Consider the following 13982-nt stretch of genomic DNA (forward strand, 5'->3'; position numbering starts at 1 on the left):
TTTGCCTATTATTGATTAACCTTATCAATAGATGGATTCTATCAAGTGGTTATTAACTTAAAACCTAGATAAAAAGTGTGCTTTACCCAAAAGTTGCCCCCAGTTTTATACTAAATTCGAAACCTATTCTCTCATTTTTGCCACTGACAGGCTCAGATTGTTATTCTAAGTGTCTGCCAACATTATGGAGAGGATCCCAACAGAGATAAGTCTTTTTGTTAAACCAGAAACAGCTCATAAATTGCATCACCAGACTCCATTAAAATCAACAGTAATTTTAGTGTGTATAGAGCCAGCATTTTCTCACATCCAACTGGGTAACTTAAGGGTTTATTTCAACCAAACCAGAGATGGTGATTGTTGAAACAGTGGAATGATTAACAAAGCTGGCTTTTGTGAATTTGATTTTGTTTCCGTCAACTCTGAATGAAGTGTGTTTTACTATGATAAAAATACAGATGTTGGGAGCTGTTTCTGGTCAAAGAAAAAGGATCTTTCTCTTTAAGAAAAATGTCCATCTATGTAGGGATCTTTTCTATACAGTTAGAATAACAATTTAAGCTTGTCAGTGGCAAAATCAAACACTTCCAGTGACTGTACATTGATGGTGTACAAATGCCCCAAGAGATTACATTGCAGCCTTTTTTGATGCAGCAGACAGCAGATACTGGACCAGCTTTTTTCCTTTTAAATGCTCCCATCATCACTTAGACACAAAAGCATGGGAATATAGGGATACAGCTTGAAAAATGCCAAAGTTAAAGGTGTCTGCAGCTCTTACTTCTGTGTGATTTTGTTAACTCATCCTCAGCTTGCTTCAGCTATATTTTGTAACAAGTTCGTTATTTTACATAACATGTGGTTTCAAAAGAATAACAGTGAGTAATCTGAGCGCATTCTGCAAACTTGGCATGTCTTGTTGGGACCTGCACTAGCCCTCTGTGAGGACTTTGTTTGTGTGTTGGTGGACTACAGTGAGCCCATGATGTCAAGGCCAGTATAGTGCTACTCCTTTTGCTACTGCTGTCCCGTAGATTTAATGGTTAAAAATGAGCACCACTGGACACTATCACAGTGAGCACAGCTCAAAAAGGCATGTAGAGCAAAGCATTCATGCCCATAAAACTTGCTTTTACCTCAAGGCTGTCCTCAGCTAGCACAGCAGCACCTCTGCAACATAAAAAAAACACATTACAGTACACTTTGGCATCACTGTTAGTACTAAGGTAATCACCTGTGTGTAAATATTTTACAGTTTTCCATGAGAGTCACATGGTTGTTGCTTTAGTGTGGCTCTCTGTTATGCTTGTATGAACCTGCAGCTGCATTGGTTCAGGACTGGTGTCATGTTAACAGATGGAGCAAATAGAGAGGAAAGATGATAAAGGATGAAATTTTTGATAATCCTCATGAACCCACAGGGCTGCTGGAGCAGAAAAAATAAAATAACTGAGCAACAAAATGGAGAAAATGTGATTAAATGATGCAAAGATGCTAAACTGAGGTGTAACTGTTAAATATATGGTCAAAACTATTAAACTCTAAATGATGAATTCCAGTGTTTAGATCAGGGATGTCAAATATATGGCCCATGGGCCAACAGAAGGTCCAATCTTGCCCACTGGATGACTTGAAAAACCCAATATTGATGCACTTGTAAGTGCAAGTTAAAATGATGCTTCAGCGACTTTCTTGCACTAACCAGAATACAGTTCTCTGAAAAAACATCCTGTTCTTACCCCAGCTCTGCTGCTTTGTCAGCAATTTATTTCCTTAGGTTTAAGCAGTAAAAGTCCCTGATTAAATTTAGGCAACAAAAGCATGTGGTTAGGTTCAGAAAAAAAACATCAGGGCTTGGCATACTGTAATTACATCATGTCGAATCACATGACAGATCCCCTTCTGCCAGCCCATTACAAATTTTCTCACACTTTATATTACAGTAGTGCAGAGATAGCTGTGCGTCGGTAACAGACTGAAAGACAACTTTACCTGCTTCATAGAAATAACATAGCTTCCACAGGGTTCAAATTGTATGGAAAAAACCCACGTGTAATGACAGTGAGATGACTGAATGTTAAAAAAACCCAGACATATTTTATAACTGCACTTATTTTTCTCGAGACATCATCAGCTGTTCATCATCTATTTTGTAAATGCATGAATGTTTTCACAGAATGCATTTAAATCTTAAAATAGGTGAAAAAAATGAGGTGTTGTTCACTATGCAGTGGTTTTACTGGTCCAGCCCATTTGCGATCAAATTGGGCTGTATGTGGCTCATGAACTCAAATGAGTCTGACACCCCTATTTTTGGATAAAACAGAGTAGCACTTGTTTTATCCATTCCCATAGTGGGAGGTGGAGTAGTGAGGTGGGACCTTCCCCTGCCAATCAAACTTTCAGTGCATTAAACTTGTTATGCATGCATTCTTGTGCCACTCTCATCTTCGTCTGTAATTTTCCATCAGTCATTCTCCTCTGCTCAGTTTGTTTTCTATTAAATATCCTGTGAAATGATACACACTTCTATTCTTCAGCTCATTTCTCTCAGCTCATGCTCTCACCTCCACAAAATGTCAGACAGGCAGCAGACATGCTGTGTGGCAGACGCCGGGGGTCACTTGGTGGGGGTCTGCTGTGTCAGGGCTGCAGCTGGTGACAGGAACTCCCCACGGACACGCCACCTGGCTCACTCACAACTGACAAGAGTGAGAGGTTGTGAAAGGTCTAGTGAAGTGTTTTGCTCTCTGTTCGTCTCTTCTGCACACGGCTTGGAGGAGGAGACTCTCACTGTGGTTACAAAGTATCAGCTTCTAGTTGATGTTGTCTTACAGCTTGGATTTGAGTGCAGATCGTGTATTTGTGTGATAATTAAAAAATGTGTGTGTGCATGTGTTTGGACAAGGGCTGCCACAGTATATTGACATCTCATACAAAATCTTGTGGATTTTTGATAGTCTTTGTACCTGGAGTTCAAATGATTTGCTTTATGGTGCTGAGCTCCATCTAACATTTCAAAATCAGCTGTTTTTATATATAGGTCTATCAGAGTATCATGGGTAAACTAAGTCACAAATCCTGAGCAATGCCTTGAGCCAGCCTCTTCTCTTCAAAAGATGACAAAACACTGCAGTTTGAATGAAATATGTTCAATACTCATCACTTCACTTCACTTTCTGTTTGAATGCTGAGGCGTTTCCCTAAAAGTGACCGATGCTGCCCTCAGCTGTATATGTTTTGCACCTACATGTAATTGATACAGTGACTCATTTTGATGTTTGGTTGCTGCACAGTTTAAAGGTCAATAAAGGATTAGTGGTGTAAGAGTGATATCATCCTGTGCAATGAGCCGAATGGAAATATAAAGGTGGCTTATGCAATGATTTAACTCAAGCAGGATGTCCCGTTTTGCGGACATGGCAAAGTTTCCTCGGCTGTCTGCATTCAAGGGCTTCTGTCACTATACTTTACTCACTTATATCAAAGCTTTTTAATGGCCATCTTGCAAATCATACTCTCTTGAAGTAACTGGCCACATTTTCTGTGAAATATTTACACTTTTGCAGAAATAATGAAATTGAAAATCATCTGCGATATCACTCTTTAAACTACATACAGCACTGCACTTTAACGTATTCATAAACAGGTTATCAAATTGGTCAGCACAGACAGACTTGTTTTTTTTTTCTTAAAAGATCCTTATCAAATAAACACTTTGTAAAATATTTTAGGATAAGAACATGTTTGAACTGTTTATATAGGAGACATATACATTTTATTGTTTAAAAACTCAAAAGTCTAAATATTGATAAGTGTTATCAACTATTTTTTAATCCTAAAAAAACATTCTTGGGTGTAAATAATCATCAGTTGAAAATAATCTTAACTCTAGGCCCATTTATATTTCCTGGTGCCTTCATGGTCTTCCTCAGTGGATGGAGAGATGAAATGAGATGGTTTAAAGCTTTTGAAGAGAGGTAGTATGTACACATCGAGCAAAGTATTTAGTTTATGTTTAATTTGAGATGATCATGTGTAAATTATACAAAATAACACATGATCTTTGAGGATGATAATAACAATAACAATAACACTACGAGATGAAATAAAGTGTGAATTGTCACAATAAACACAACAAACATTCAGTAATTGTAGAAAATGGTGAAAGTGTTGTGATATATTCTTTTTTTAGCATTTTAAATTAAATGAACAAAACCAATAACAAAAAAAGATTTGCAAAGGTAATATTTATAGACACGTGAATAACAACAGACAGAGAAAAAATAAATTCATAAAAATGCACAATAATAAACCATTTGTGAGAGTTCATACATCATTCAAAGCTCATAGGTTGATAAATATTAAATATGAATATAAATTTTTCATGTTACAGGATTAATAAGTTAGCAGACCTAAGCTATTTTATTTTATTTTATTTTACATTTATATTTATTGTATATGCACCAGAACACCAAGGCAAATTTAGTCCTGCCTAGCGCTGTCATTTTAAACAGTTATTTTATTTTATTCTATTTTATATTTATATTTATGGAAAATGCACCAGAACACCAAAGCCAATTCAGTCCTGCCTATCGCTGCCATTTTAAACAGTTATTTTATTTTATTTTATTTTACATATATAATTATTGAACATGCACCAGAACACCTAAGCAATTTCAGTCCTGCTTAGCGCTGTCACGTTAAACAGTTAATTTTTTTTTATTTTATTTTATTTTATTTTACATTTATATTTATTGTATATGCACCAGAACACCAAGGCAAATTCAGTCCTGCCTATCACTGCCATTTTAAACAGTTATTTTATTTTATTCTATTTTACATTTATATTTATTGTATATGCACCAGAACACCAAAGCAAATTTAGTTGTTTTTTTGTTTGTTTTTTTTTTAAATTTATATTTATATTTATTGTCTATGCACCAGAATGCGAATTCCGTGTATGTGAAACCTGACTGATGCGGAACTGTATTTGTGGTTACGGTGCTTCCACGTAAAGACACGACGGAATTATTTAGTCGTGACACACAAAGCTCTTGCGTTTCCGGCCAGCTCAGCGTCAGCTCTGTGGTGTTGTCAGTTCACAGCCTGTCAAACAAACTGGTCCCAGTTACCTGAGACATTTCAGCGGGCAGAGGACAAACACCGGGACATCGCGGAGACATGGTGCTGCTAACGATGATCGCTCGGCTGGCTGACGGGCTGCCGTTAGCCGCTTCGATGCAGGAGGACGAGCAGGTTAAAATATCAGCTTTTTTTTTGGCTAGCTGTATGGTGTGTGTGTGTGTGTGTGTGTGTGTGTGTGTGTGTGTGTGTGTGTGTGTGTGTGTGTGTGTGTTATCAGTCCAGACTGCTGCTGTTAACGCCTCCTGGGAGCTCAAATGCTACAGTGACACGTTAGCTAGCATCAGTCAGCCTCTGCAGGCCGTTGTGTCTGTTTACAGTCTTTTATTTACCTAAAATTAACTGAGTCATTGCTCAGAAAGCTCACAGACAGCTCCCTGTGTTTTAACCCTGACCTCATTCACAGGCTGCTTCATATCACCTGAGCATTGCACAACTTCTGTGAGGCTTCAACACAGTCCAATTTAGGTTTTTAAAAACATGTTAAAAGACATTTTTACATGTTGTATCAAAAACAAAAAGTAGAGTGCGACAGATATTGTTTTTTTCAGGGCCGATACCGATTATTAATTATTTTTTTCTTATTTCATAACTTTGTAAAGGCATCTGATTGTAGGATTCAAATTATTCAGAGGCTGGTCATTTAGTTTCCTTTTATGTCTCAGAGAAGAGCTACAAAATTTGAAGTTGTTTTGCAATGAGCCGACTAGCAGCTGTCTTGACTTAACCTCTAGTATTAGTTAGTAGTAGTAGTAGTAGTGAAATATAGCAAACTCCAACACTAAACTTTGTTTAAATGCCTTTTTCGAATCTGTGATCAAAACTGAAACTTTCAACATCATACACAGCAAGTTCCCTGCAACCTTTTTTAAATTATCTTTTTATCAAGGCCCCGCGATACAGTATTATCATCATACTTAAGTCATGATACAAAATTATTGCCATTTTAAACATGTTGCAATGTGCTGAGTATTACTATAGCATATATTGCTATTTATTACCTTTTTTTCAACTGCAAATTAAAATGTCCCTAAGGAAAAATTGTACACATCTGCGTTATCTACTAAGATATAGTTTTAAGTCTGTTCATCTTATTTAAATCATTTTTATTGCACCAAATTATATCCGTTAGACTGAAATGCAATTTATTTTATTGTCTTAGTAGGCTAGCAAAAGTTAAATTTGTATTTGTATTTTTGTTGATAAATATCTTAAAAAAAAACGATTCTGGCAAAAATAATGCAATACTGGGCTGTGGTGGTTTCTGAAAAACATCTGTTACAATATTGTAGAACTTAAAGTGATGTCATCAAATGTCTTCTTTAGTCCAACCAACATTTTGGACACGTACTGTATATATATATATACATATATATGTGTGTGTGTGTGTGTGTGTGTGTGTGTGTGTGTGTGTGTGTTGGTTGATAAGTACCAAAAAATTGTTAAGATATATTTGATGTTAAAAAAAAATAAAAACAGTGTTACATAATTTCTCCACCAGAGGGCACGAACATGTTCCTTTTTTTTAAACTGTAAAACAATGTTTTCAGTCGATATCTTGCTTGCATTATTTGAATAACGACATTTAGGGGATTCTAATCAAAAATATATGTTAAAAAATAAGAGTCCTGGCTGATATGCTGTTGGTAGATTTTTAAAGCATGTCTTTGCCCTGTCAGCTGTGTAATAATGGCAAAAAATCTTAATATTTGCCTCAAAACTGGTACACACAAACATAACATATGAAAAATGTTTAAATGGATGTGACATGTGAAGCTTGTTTTATTATGTTTAACTGACCAGGAGTCTAACATCTTTCCTTCACTCTCTCATTTGCTTTCAAAAAGGGAAGTGAAAAGGTTTGTTTTGTTTCTGCTCTGTGCTTCGACATCATACTGTACGTGTGTCTGTGATGCTACAGCGTCTTCATTTACTCGAGTAATCACTCGGGAAACAAACACCATCCACCACCCAAATGCTGACCATTAACAATTCACCACAAACAGCGGGAATGGCTCTTATTTCTTTTTTCTTTTTTTAAAAAAAGCATTGCAGATCAGATCAGTCTCTGTTGTAGCATCACACTGCTGTCTGTAGTCTTTTGTACCAGCTGTTTATTTTCAGCACACTTTCCAGGACAAGAAATTAACACAATCAAAGAAAAGAGTGTGAAATCTGCACTGTAGGTGGTTGCCTTTTTTTGCGAGTATATTTTTTGTCATTTATGTCTCCTCTGGTGCTACAGTGGCTAAATTTTTGCTTGTGATCTCTGCTTGCAAATGTGGCATACAAAAGTCCATTTCTTGTCCTGATTTAACACCATATTTTGTGGTTGAGATGTGAGTGAGTTGCGTGGTAACTGATGTTATTTTTTTTGTCTGTTTAGTTGGGTCGGGACCTTCAGCAGTATCAGAGTCAAGCTAAGCAGCTCTTCAGGAAACTCAACGATCAGAGTCCCTCACGCTGCACTTTAGAGGCTGGCTCCATGTCATTTCAGTAAGTCGACAAGAAAAACGCATTAAAACACAATTTTTCATATTAAATGCACAGTTGCATAAAGCACTAAAATACCTCCAGAATACAAATAATTTCTGCAGTGGTTTCTTTGTATTTTAACATTTTTCCTGTTCACCTTGCAGCTATTTTATAGAGAAAGGAGTGTGCTACCTGGTGCTGTGTGAAGCCAGTTTTCCTAAAAAGTTGGCCTTTGCTTACCTTGAAGACCTGCAGGCAGAGTTTCATGAGCAGCATGGAAAGAAGGTCCCCACAGTCTCCCGGCCCTACTCCTTCATCGAATTCGGTAAGAAGAAAAGAAAGCCAGGGACAACTGAATTACCACTCTGTTGGCTGGAAAGTTAAATCTTGCCGTTTATTTCAAATCCATTAGTAAGTAACCATAAATATGTTGATGAAACGTTAGATTAGGGAAAAAAAAACCATCCAGTTTTTCTCTTCAATTCTAGGGCAATGTGCTGTAATGACTCCCAGTCAGAAACCATCACTTTGTTTTTCCCAAATTTAAAATCTGTTTACTACATTGTGTAGAACTCATTGGAATGATTCTTATGTAAAGTTTCATAAAGATGACACTAAAAACCAAGTGGGCGCGACTTTATGAAGGAAACTGGTAGCTGAAACATTTATTATATAACAGCATTGAAGAAGAAACAGTATCGGAGTTGATTGGTTAAATCTGGCCTATAATCAATGCTGAATGAGTTCAGTTTTGATCAGGACACCAGTGTCATAGATCTGTTCATTATTTAAAAAAAGTTTAAAATAAATGATATAGGGATATCTCCACAAGGTGTTCTGCAGTGAATCTCGCATACCACTGAACCAATCAGCCTTTTATTTTTTGTGCACATTTTTGGGAAGGATACCTTTCTAAAAATGTATTCGGTTTCAGATAACTAGTAATCAATAATAATAATAATCAACCATTTCAGTAACTTGGCAATTTATTATCAATGTAATGTACTTTATTACGTTTGATTACTTTTCTTAAGGATGTTTTGAACTGGACATCAAAGTTGAAAAATCCTAAAAGTTCATAAGTGTTGCACTCACATTTTTATCAACGGCTATGCTGACCTGCGTCGTTCAGAAATATGCCAAAAGACGGCGTTCTTGCACTGCAAAAAGATGCAAAGCAACATAATAAATATTATCTTGTACATTTGGATTAGTAAATGAAATTTAATTCTATATTTTTTAATCAACTCTAAGTGATTACAGCTGCATTTATTCTGCAATTTAATAACATAACTCTCCTACATGTAACTAGTCACTCACCTGCGCTGTTTATGACAAAGCTCAAGGACCTCTCAAGATTCTGGTGATTGACAATTTAAAAAAAAAACAGTTATTGACTGAACTATCTAAACTGATCTAAACTGGCTGAGAGGGGCTGCAAGTCATCAACAAAATTACTAAGCAAAAAACATTTCTGGCAGCTGGACTTAAAATTAGTCTACCTCATCTGTTACAGGCCACATTTTGGCTTTTGTTGTGGCTCATATACTGATATCCATAGCAATGTTTTTTTTTTTTTGTCTCTCTGTATTGAGTTCTTAAAATATATAATTGTACAAAATGATATACAAAAACAGCATATGTGGAAAGAAAGAAAACCACCCACTTTTTCCCTAACACACTAATTTTCCCTACTCACCCCCCTTCTGACAGGCTACTACTGTCAAAAATAAAATAAAGCAGTGATAGCAATGCTAACAAACAAGATTACACAAGCAATGCACAACCAAATATATGAATGAGAGAAAACAAATTCTAAGAATTTCTATAGATATAAATAAAAAAATAAAAAGAAAGACAAAAAAAGAAATATGCTTGTTTCTCCACACTCCCACTTGACATGCCCGTATACATATTTCCCTGTGACTTATTCCACCTGATTCCAGTGACATTAGTGAAGTAGGACATAAATGGGGTCCAAATTTTACCAAATTCAGCCAGACATCCATAGAAAAATTTGGTATAATTTTGAACCGAAGCATCTTCAGGTTAATTATATACCAGATATGTTATAATCCACTCTACTTAGACATGATATGAGACAAATAAATCCTTTTTTTGTTATTTTCGTCCACATTTTGACTGTAAGGGAGCTGAGGGTGACACTTGAGTGAGATTAACCTCTTTGTTTGGGAAAGGAAGAGGAAAGTAGGGAGTGTTGTATTTATTGACATTATGTCTGAGGTCTGTCTGCCCTGGGTTCACCTTGATGATGTAACTTGCATATCGTCTCCCCTTCATCCCACTACTGCCATGCATACATACTGGACACACAGCCTGCCCTGCACGAGCTGTTCCAGTTTTGTCTGTTTTGCAAGTTCTCAGGCTTAAAATTCTTGCAAACTGTAAGAAAGGTCTTTATGAAGAAAACACACTGAAAGTGGAGAAATCATGCAACATTGCCTCCATCACTGCTGGCTCGTCGCTGTTGGCAACAACTCACTGACCCACCACTGCACCACTTCCTCTTTGGCAGTTTTTGGCAAATCGCAGCAGATCCTCTGGGCTGGTTTTGCTGAGTGAATTCAAATGCCACCTCTGTAGTTTATCACGATCAAAAAGCTGGCAGTCTTCTGCACAACTGATTTTGCAGTTAAAGGTATGAGGTGTGTGGTGTATTTTTCTGCAGAAACTCTGCATCCTCTTATGTTCTTCTAATTTTTTGTGATTGGGATGTTTGTCAGAGCTTCCTGAAAAGGTAGCCACCAGCTGCCAGACCACAAGCAGCAGGCATCCAGGAGACATAGCGATGAAAAATAAATGCAAATATAGCAAGGCAAACAAAGGTGATTCTGGGGTTCCCTTTTACGTTTACAAACAGTAACCAACATTCCTGCATAGTTTATCCATCCATCCATTGTCGTCCGCTTATCCTAGGCCGGGTCGCATAGTATACTTGCAAAGTTTTAATTTTTAAGCACCTTAAAAATGTTTGAGAAAACACTCCTCAGGCTTCCATTAACTGCTTGTTTTATTTGTGCACTCCCTCTCCAGACACCTACATCCAAAAAACCAAGAAGTCGTACATTGACAGCAGAGCGAGGAGGAATCTGGGCAGCATCAACACAGAGCTCCAGGATGTACAGAGGATCATGGTGGCTAACATAGAGGAGGTGCTGCAGAGAGGAGAGGCGCTCTCTGGTAAGTTTCAGGTCTTTTTAATTCAAACTGATGCAGTGCATCCTTCTTACGCCTAATAATAAAAGTGCGGGTTGACCGATTTTGTTTTTTCAAGGCCGATATCAATTATTAATAGTTAACTAGACCGATACCTGATATTGAAACTGATATGTGTTTACAATAAAAAGGAAAATATTTCCGTCAATATATAGTGTTTGGAATTTAACAAACTCCAACAGAAAACTTTGTGTAAATTTCTTTAACAAATGTTTAATCAAAACTGAAACTTTCAACATTCATCCAGCAAGTTCCCAGCAACTTTTTAAAGTAAAATTTAAAAATATCTCCCTGGGGTTTTACAAAGTAAAAGTTCCCCTCATGCTGACGCTTTCTTTGCACATTTTAATTTCTTAATTTTATCAGCAATCATTAAAGTTAAACGCTGATATAGATAATCAGCAAAATACCAAATATTGGCCCCAATAATCAGCTGGGACAATAATCTGTTGACCCCTAAATACAAGTGTGGAAGTCTGCTCCTCGTGTTCACACTGTGATTCTCTTTTTGTCCTCCTCATGTGTTTCTCTCTCCTCCTTTATCCAAATCTCCTCCTTCCTCCTTTGTTTTGAACTCCTGTTCCCTCTCCCTCCTGTGTCTCCTGCCTGCAGCACTGGACTCCAAGGCCAGCAACTTGTCCAGCCTGTCAAAGAAGTACAGGAGCGACGCCAAGTATCTGAATACCCGCTCCACCTATGCCAAGCTGGCAGCCGGTGGTGTCTTTTTCATCATGCTCATTGTCTACGTACGCTTCTGGTGGCTCTGAGAGAGAAAAGAGAAGAAGGAGGCGCCGAAGTGGAAAACGAGCTGCACAGAGTCTGCAGACACGACGAAAAGCTGTCACCTTTGACTAAAAACAGGATCCCTGCTCTTAATAAGACTTTGCAGACATACCACCGCCCATTTTGTTCTCGCCTGTCCATGGATGTGTGATCTGAATATAAATGATGTCATAATACATAGTTTTATTATTAACAATTAGACAGTAATGCGCTAGTAGTTGCCCTGGAGATAGGTTAAGATGAACTGAGTGAATGCGTGTGTGAGTGTGTGTGTGGGTTGATTGCTCTGTTTTTGTAGGTGATTGCTTTTGAAATGTGGAGGGAAAATGAAGAGTTTCCAAAGCTGTACTGTACTGTAACAGGACTGATTTAATCTTGTATATTGTCTAATAATACAGGAGAGAGCAAAAAGAAAACAAGAACACCTTATTTATCCTGTGCACATTATATGGGTATCTGTGCTCATTAACATTATGATTATAGAAGTGATACAACAACATACAATATGCACCACAGTTAGATATATGTAGAAAACATGGCATTGATTTCTTTAGTTAAATCAGTTCAGCAACAAAATAGGAAAAATAATTTAAGATTACTGTTTTTGTTTTTAATGCTGTATGAAAGCCTTGCAAAATGCTATTTCAACTGTGTCTAATTTAGCAAACTTTCTTTGCCAATATGGGATGTCAGTGATCCTTTAAGGGACTGTACAAAAATTATTAGGGAGTCAAAAAAAGAAGGAGGGTAATGTATTTTTCTTTTTGCTGAAAAGGAGGGTAGTCTATTTTGGGAAAGCAGTGGGGGGGTCACTTAATTTTACTAACCTCAGATTTATATTTGCCCTTATGAGATAATGTATATAGTTTTTTTAAGGATCAAATAGTCAAAAAACATTGTTTTTAGTGTGCACAGTGGGTCGTAAAAGTGCTTTATCATATGCAGCGGGCAACAATCCTTTCACAGCCTCCTTAACTTTAGTCTTCATCACGACAAAAAAGTTTCGCTAATGTCAAGTTATCCTATTATACAGTTCCTCCAGGATGTTGCAACAATTAATGTAAATTCAGCTGATTCCTGTGAGTTCTGCTTGATCTTGTAATTTTGTCAAATCATCACAATTTGACTTTTTAAAACGGGTAAAATCTCACTTCATTGTATAGCTGCACTCACTGTTTTGATTCGCTCAGCCCCTCTCAGGGCAAACTTTTAGCATCACATGCTAACGTCACCCAACAGTTATTAACAGATTTAAAAACAAAGTCGAGCTGTTTCCTTGTCAGTGTGAGATTAGCAGCTAAATGTTGGATGTTAACCACTGTTGCGAGACTTCCGCCAAAGCTGCAAAGTGTAACAAGTAAGGATGAGATCACGGTGTGTTGTTTTAGCTCGTGGAAACTGTGCAGAGAGAGCAGGAGCAGAGCAGCTCACAGGGGACGGTTCTTAAGAGCTGCGGTGAATAGTATCAACAGCTGATGGTCGGAGAGCGTTTCTCAAAAAGCTGCAGTGAAATCAGGCATTTCAAGCTGCAACAATCAGCCCATGAAACCCCAGAGGGACTGATTATAACCAAGTTTAGCCTTTTATTAGTATGTCTTTACTCTTAAAGTAGTGACTGGCTAGAATATTCACAGCAAGAGCCCAAAGAAAGTATTAATGATCCTGGGGAGGGCTTTGCTTTTTTTGTATGAAAACGCTGAATAATTTTTGTACAGTCCCTAACCTGACCTCAATAGTGTATCCATACTCCCTTTAGCTCTCTTGCACCGTGACTGTGGACCAGCACCTTTCTGTAAGCAGGCATTTAAAAAAAAATAGAAGTCTGGTTGGGTCCTTTTTATTTTGTATAAAGTTTACACGTTCAGACTCGGTTTCAAGGTGGATTCAGGCTGAGAGACGCAGGTGCTCATGGCTAGAAAGGACACCTTCTCTTTTTCTGTTCTGTCTGCAGTCTATGAATAAAATCCTTTGCACAAAATGCGCTTCCTTTCTGTCAGAGGAACTCGAGTTGATTATCATGAGATGATTATCTTTTTAAAGTGAATTTTCTATAGAACTTCCCGCATTATAAAGTTGTCTCACTGTCGATTAAGCCATCTATACAGAAACACACAAACAGGACAATGAATTACCACCAGTTTAAATTCAAATGATCCTGTTCTCAGACTATTGAAATGCAAAAGTAGGTTATTTGATCAGGGTTGTCTGACAGGAACTTGCTGTTTCGACATAGCAGTTAGTCTCTCAATTTGCTTTGTCATTTAAGCAGCATGACATTTAACCTTTAAAGACAGGTTTCCTATTAATGTCTGAGTAATAAACAGTATGCAAAATACTGCCAG

At 37.3% G+C, this 13982-nt stretch overlaps 1 protein-coding gene across 1 annotated transcript; it reads left to right on the forward strand.

Annotated features, from left to right (window-relative positions):
* Positions 1 to 5043: 5043 nt before the first annotated feature.
* On the forward strand, positions 5044 to 13618 carry sec22bb (SEC22 homolog B, vesicle trafficking protein b). The gene is made up of 5 exons (XM_042483949.2): positions 5044 to 5259; positions 7532 to 7641; positions 7785 to 7945; positions 10675 to 10821; positions 11470 to 13618. Exons 1-5 carry the CDS (start codon positions 5185 to 5187, stop codon positions 11622 to 11624), a joined length of 648 nt encoding a protein of 215 aa, XP_042339883.1. The 5' UTR covers positions 5044 to 5184; the 3' UTR covers positions 11625 to 13618.
* Positions 13619 to 13982: the final 364 nt, after the last annotated feature.

This window comes from Plectropomus leopardus, chromosome 5 (genome assembly GCF_026936395.1).
Source record: "Plectropomus leopardus strain MGB_pleo_1.0 chromosome 5, ASM2693639v1, whole genome shotgun sequence".
NCBI classification, from domain to species: Eukaryota; Metazoa; Chordata; class Actinopteri; order Perciformes; family Serranidae; genus Plectropomus; species Plectropomus leopardus.

Coding starts and splice junctions, on each gene's coding strand:
- sec22bb (XM_042483949.2), top strand. CDS start 5,185: ATGGTGCTGCTAACGATGATCGCTCGGCTGGCTGACGGGCTGCCGTTA. Junction 7,642..7,784: donor GCTGGCTCCATGTCATTTCA/GTAAGTCGACAA, acceptor TTCACCTTGCAG/CTATTTTATAGAGAAAGGAG. Junction 7,946..10,674: donor CTACTCCTTCATCGAATTCG/GTAAGAAGAAAA, acceptor CTCCCTCTCCAG/ACACCTACATCCAAAAAACC.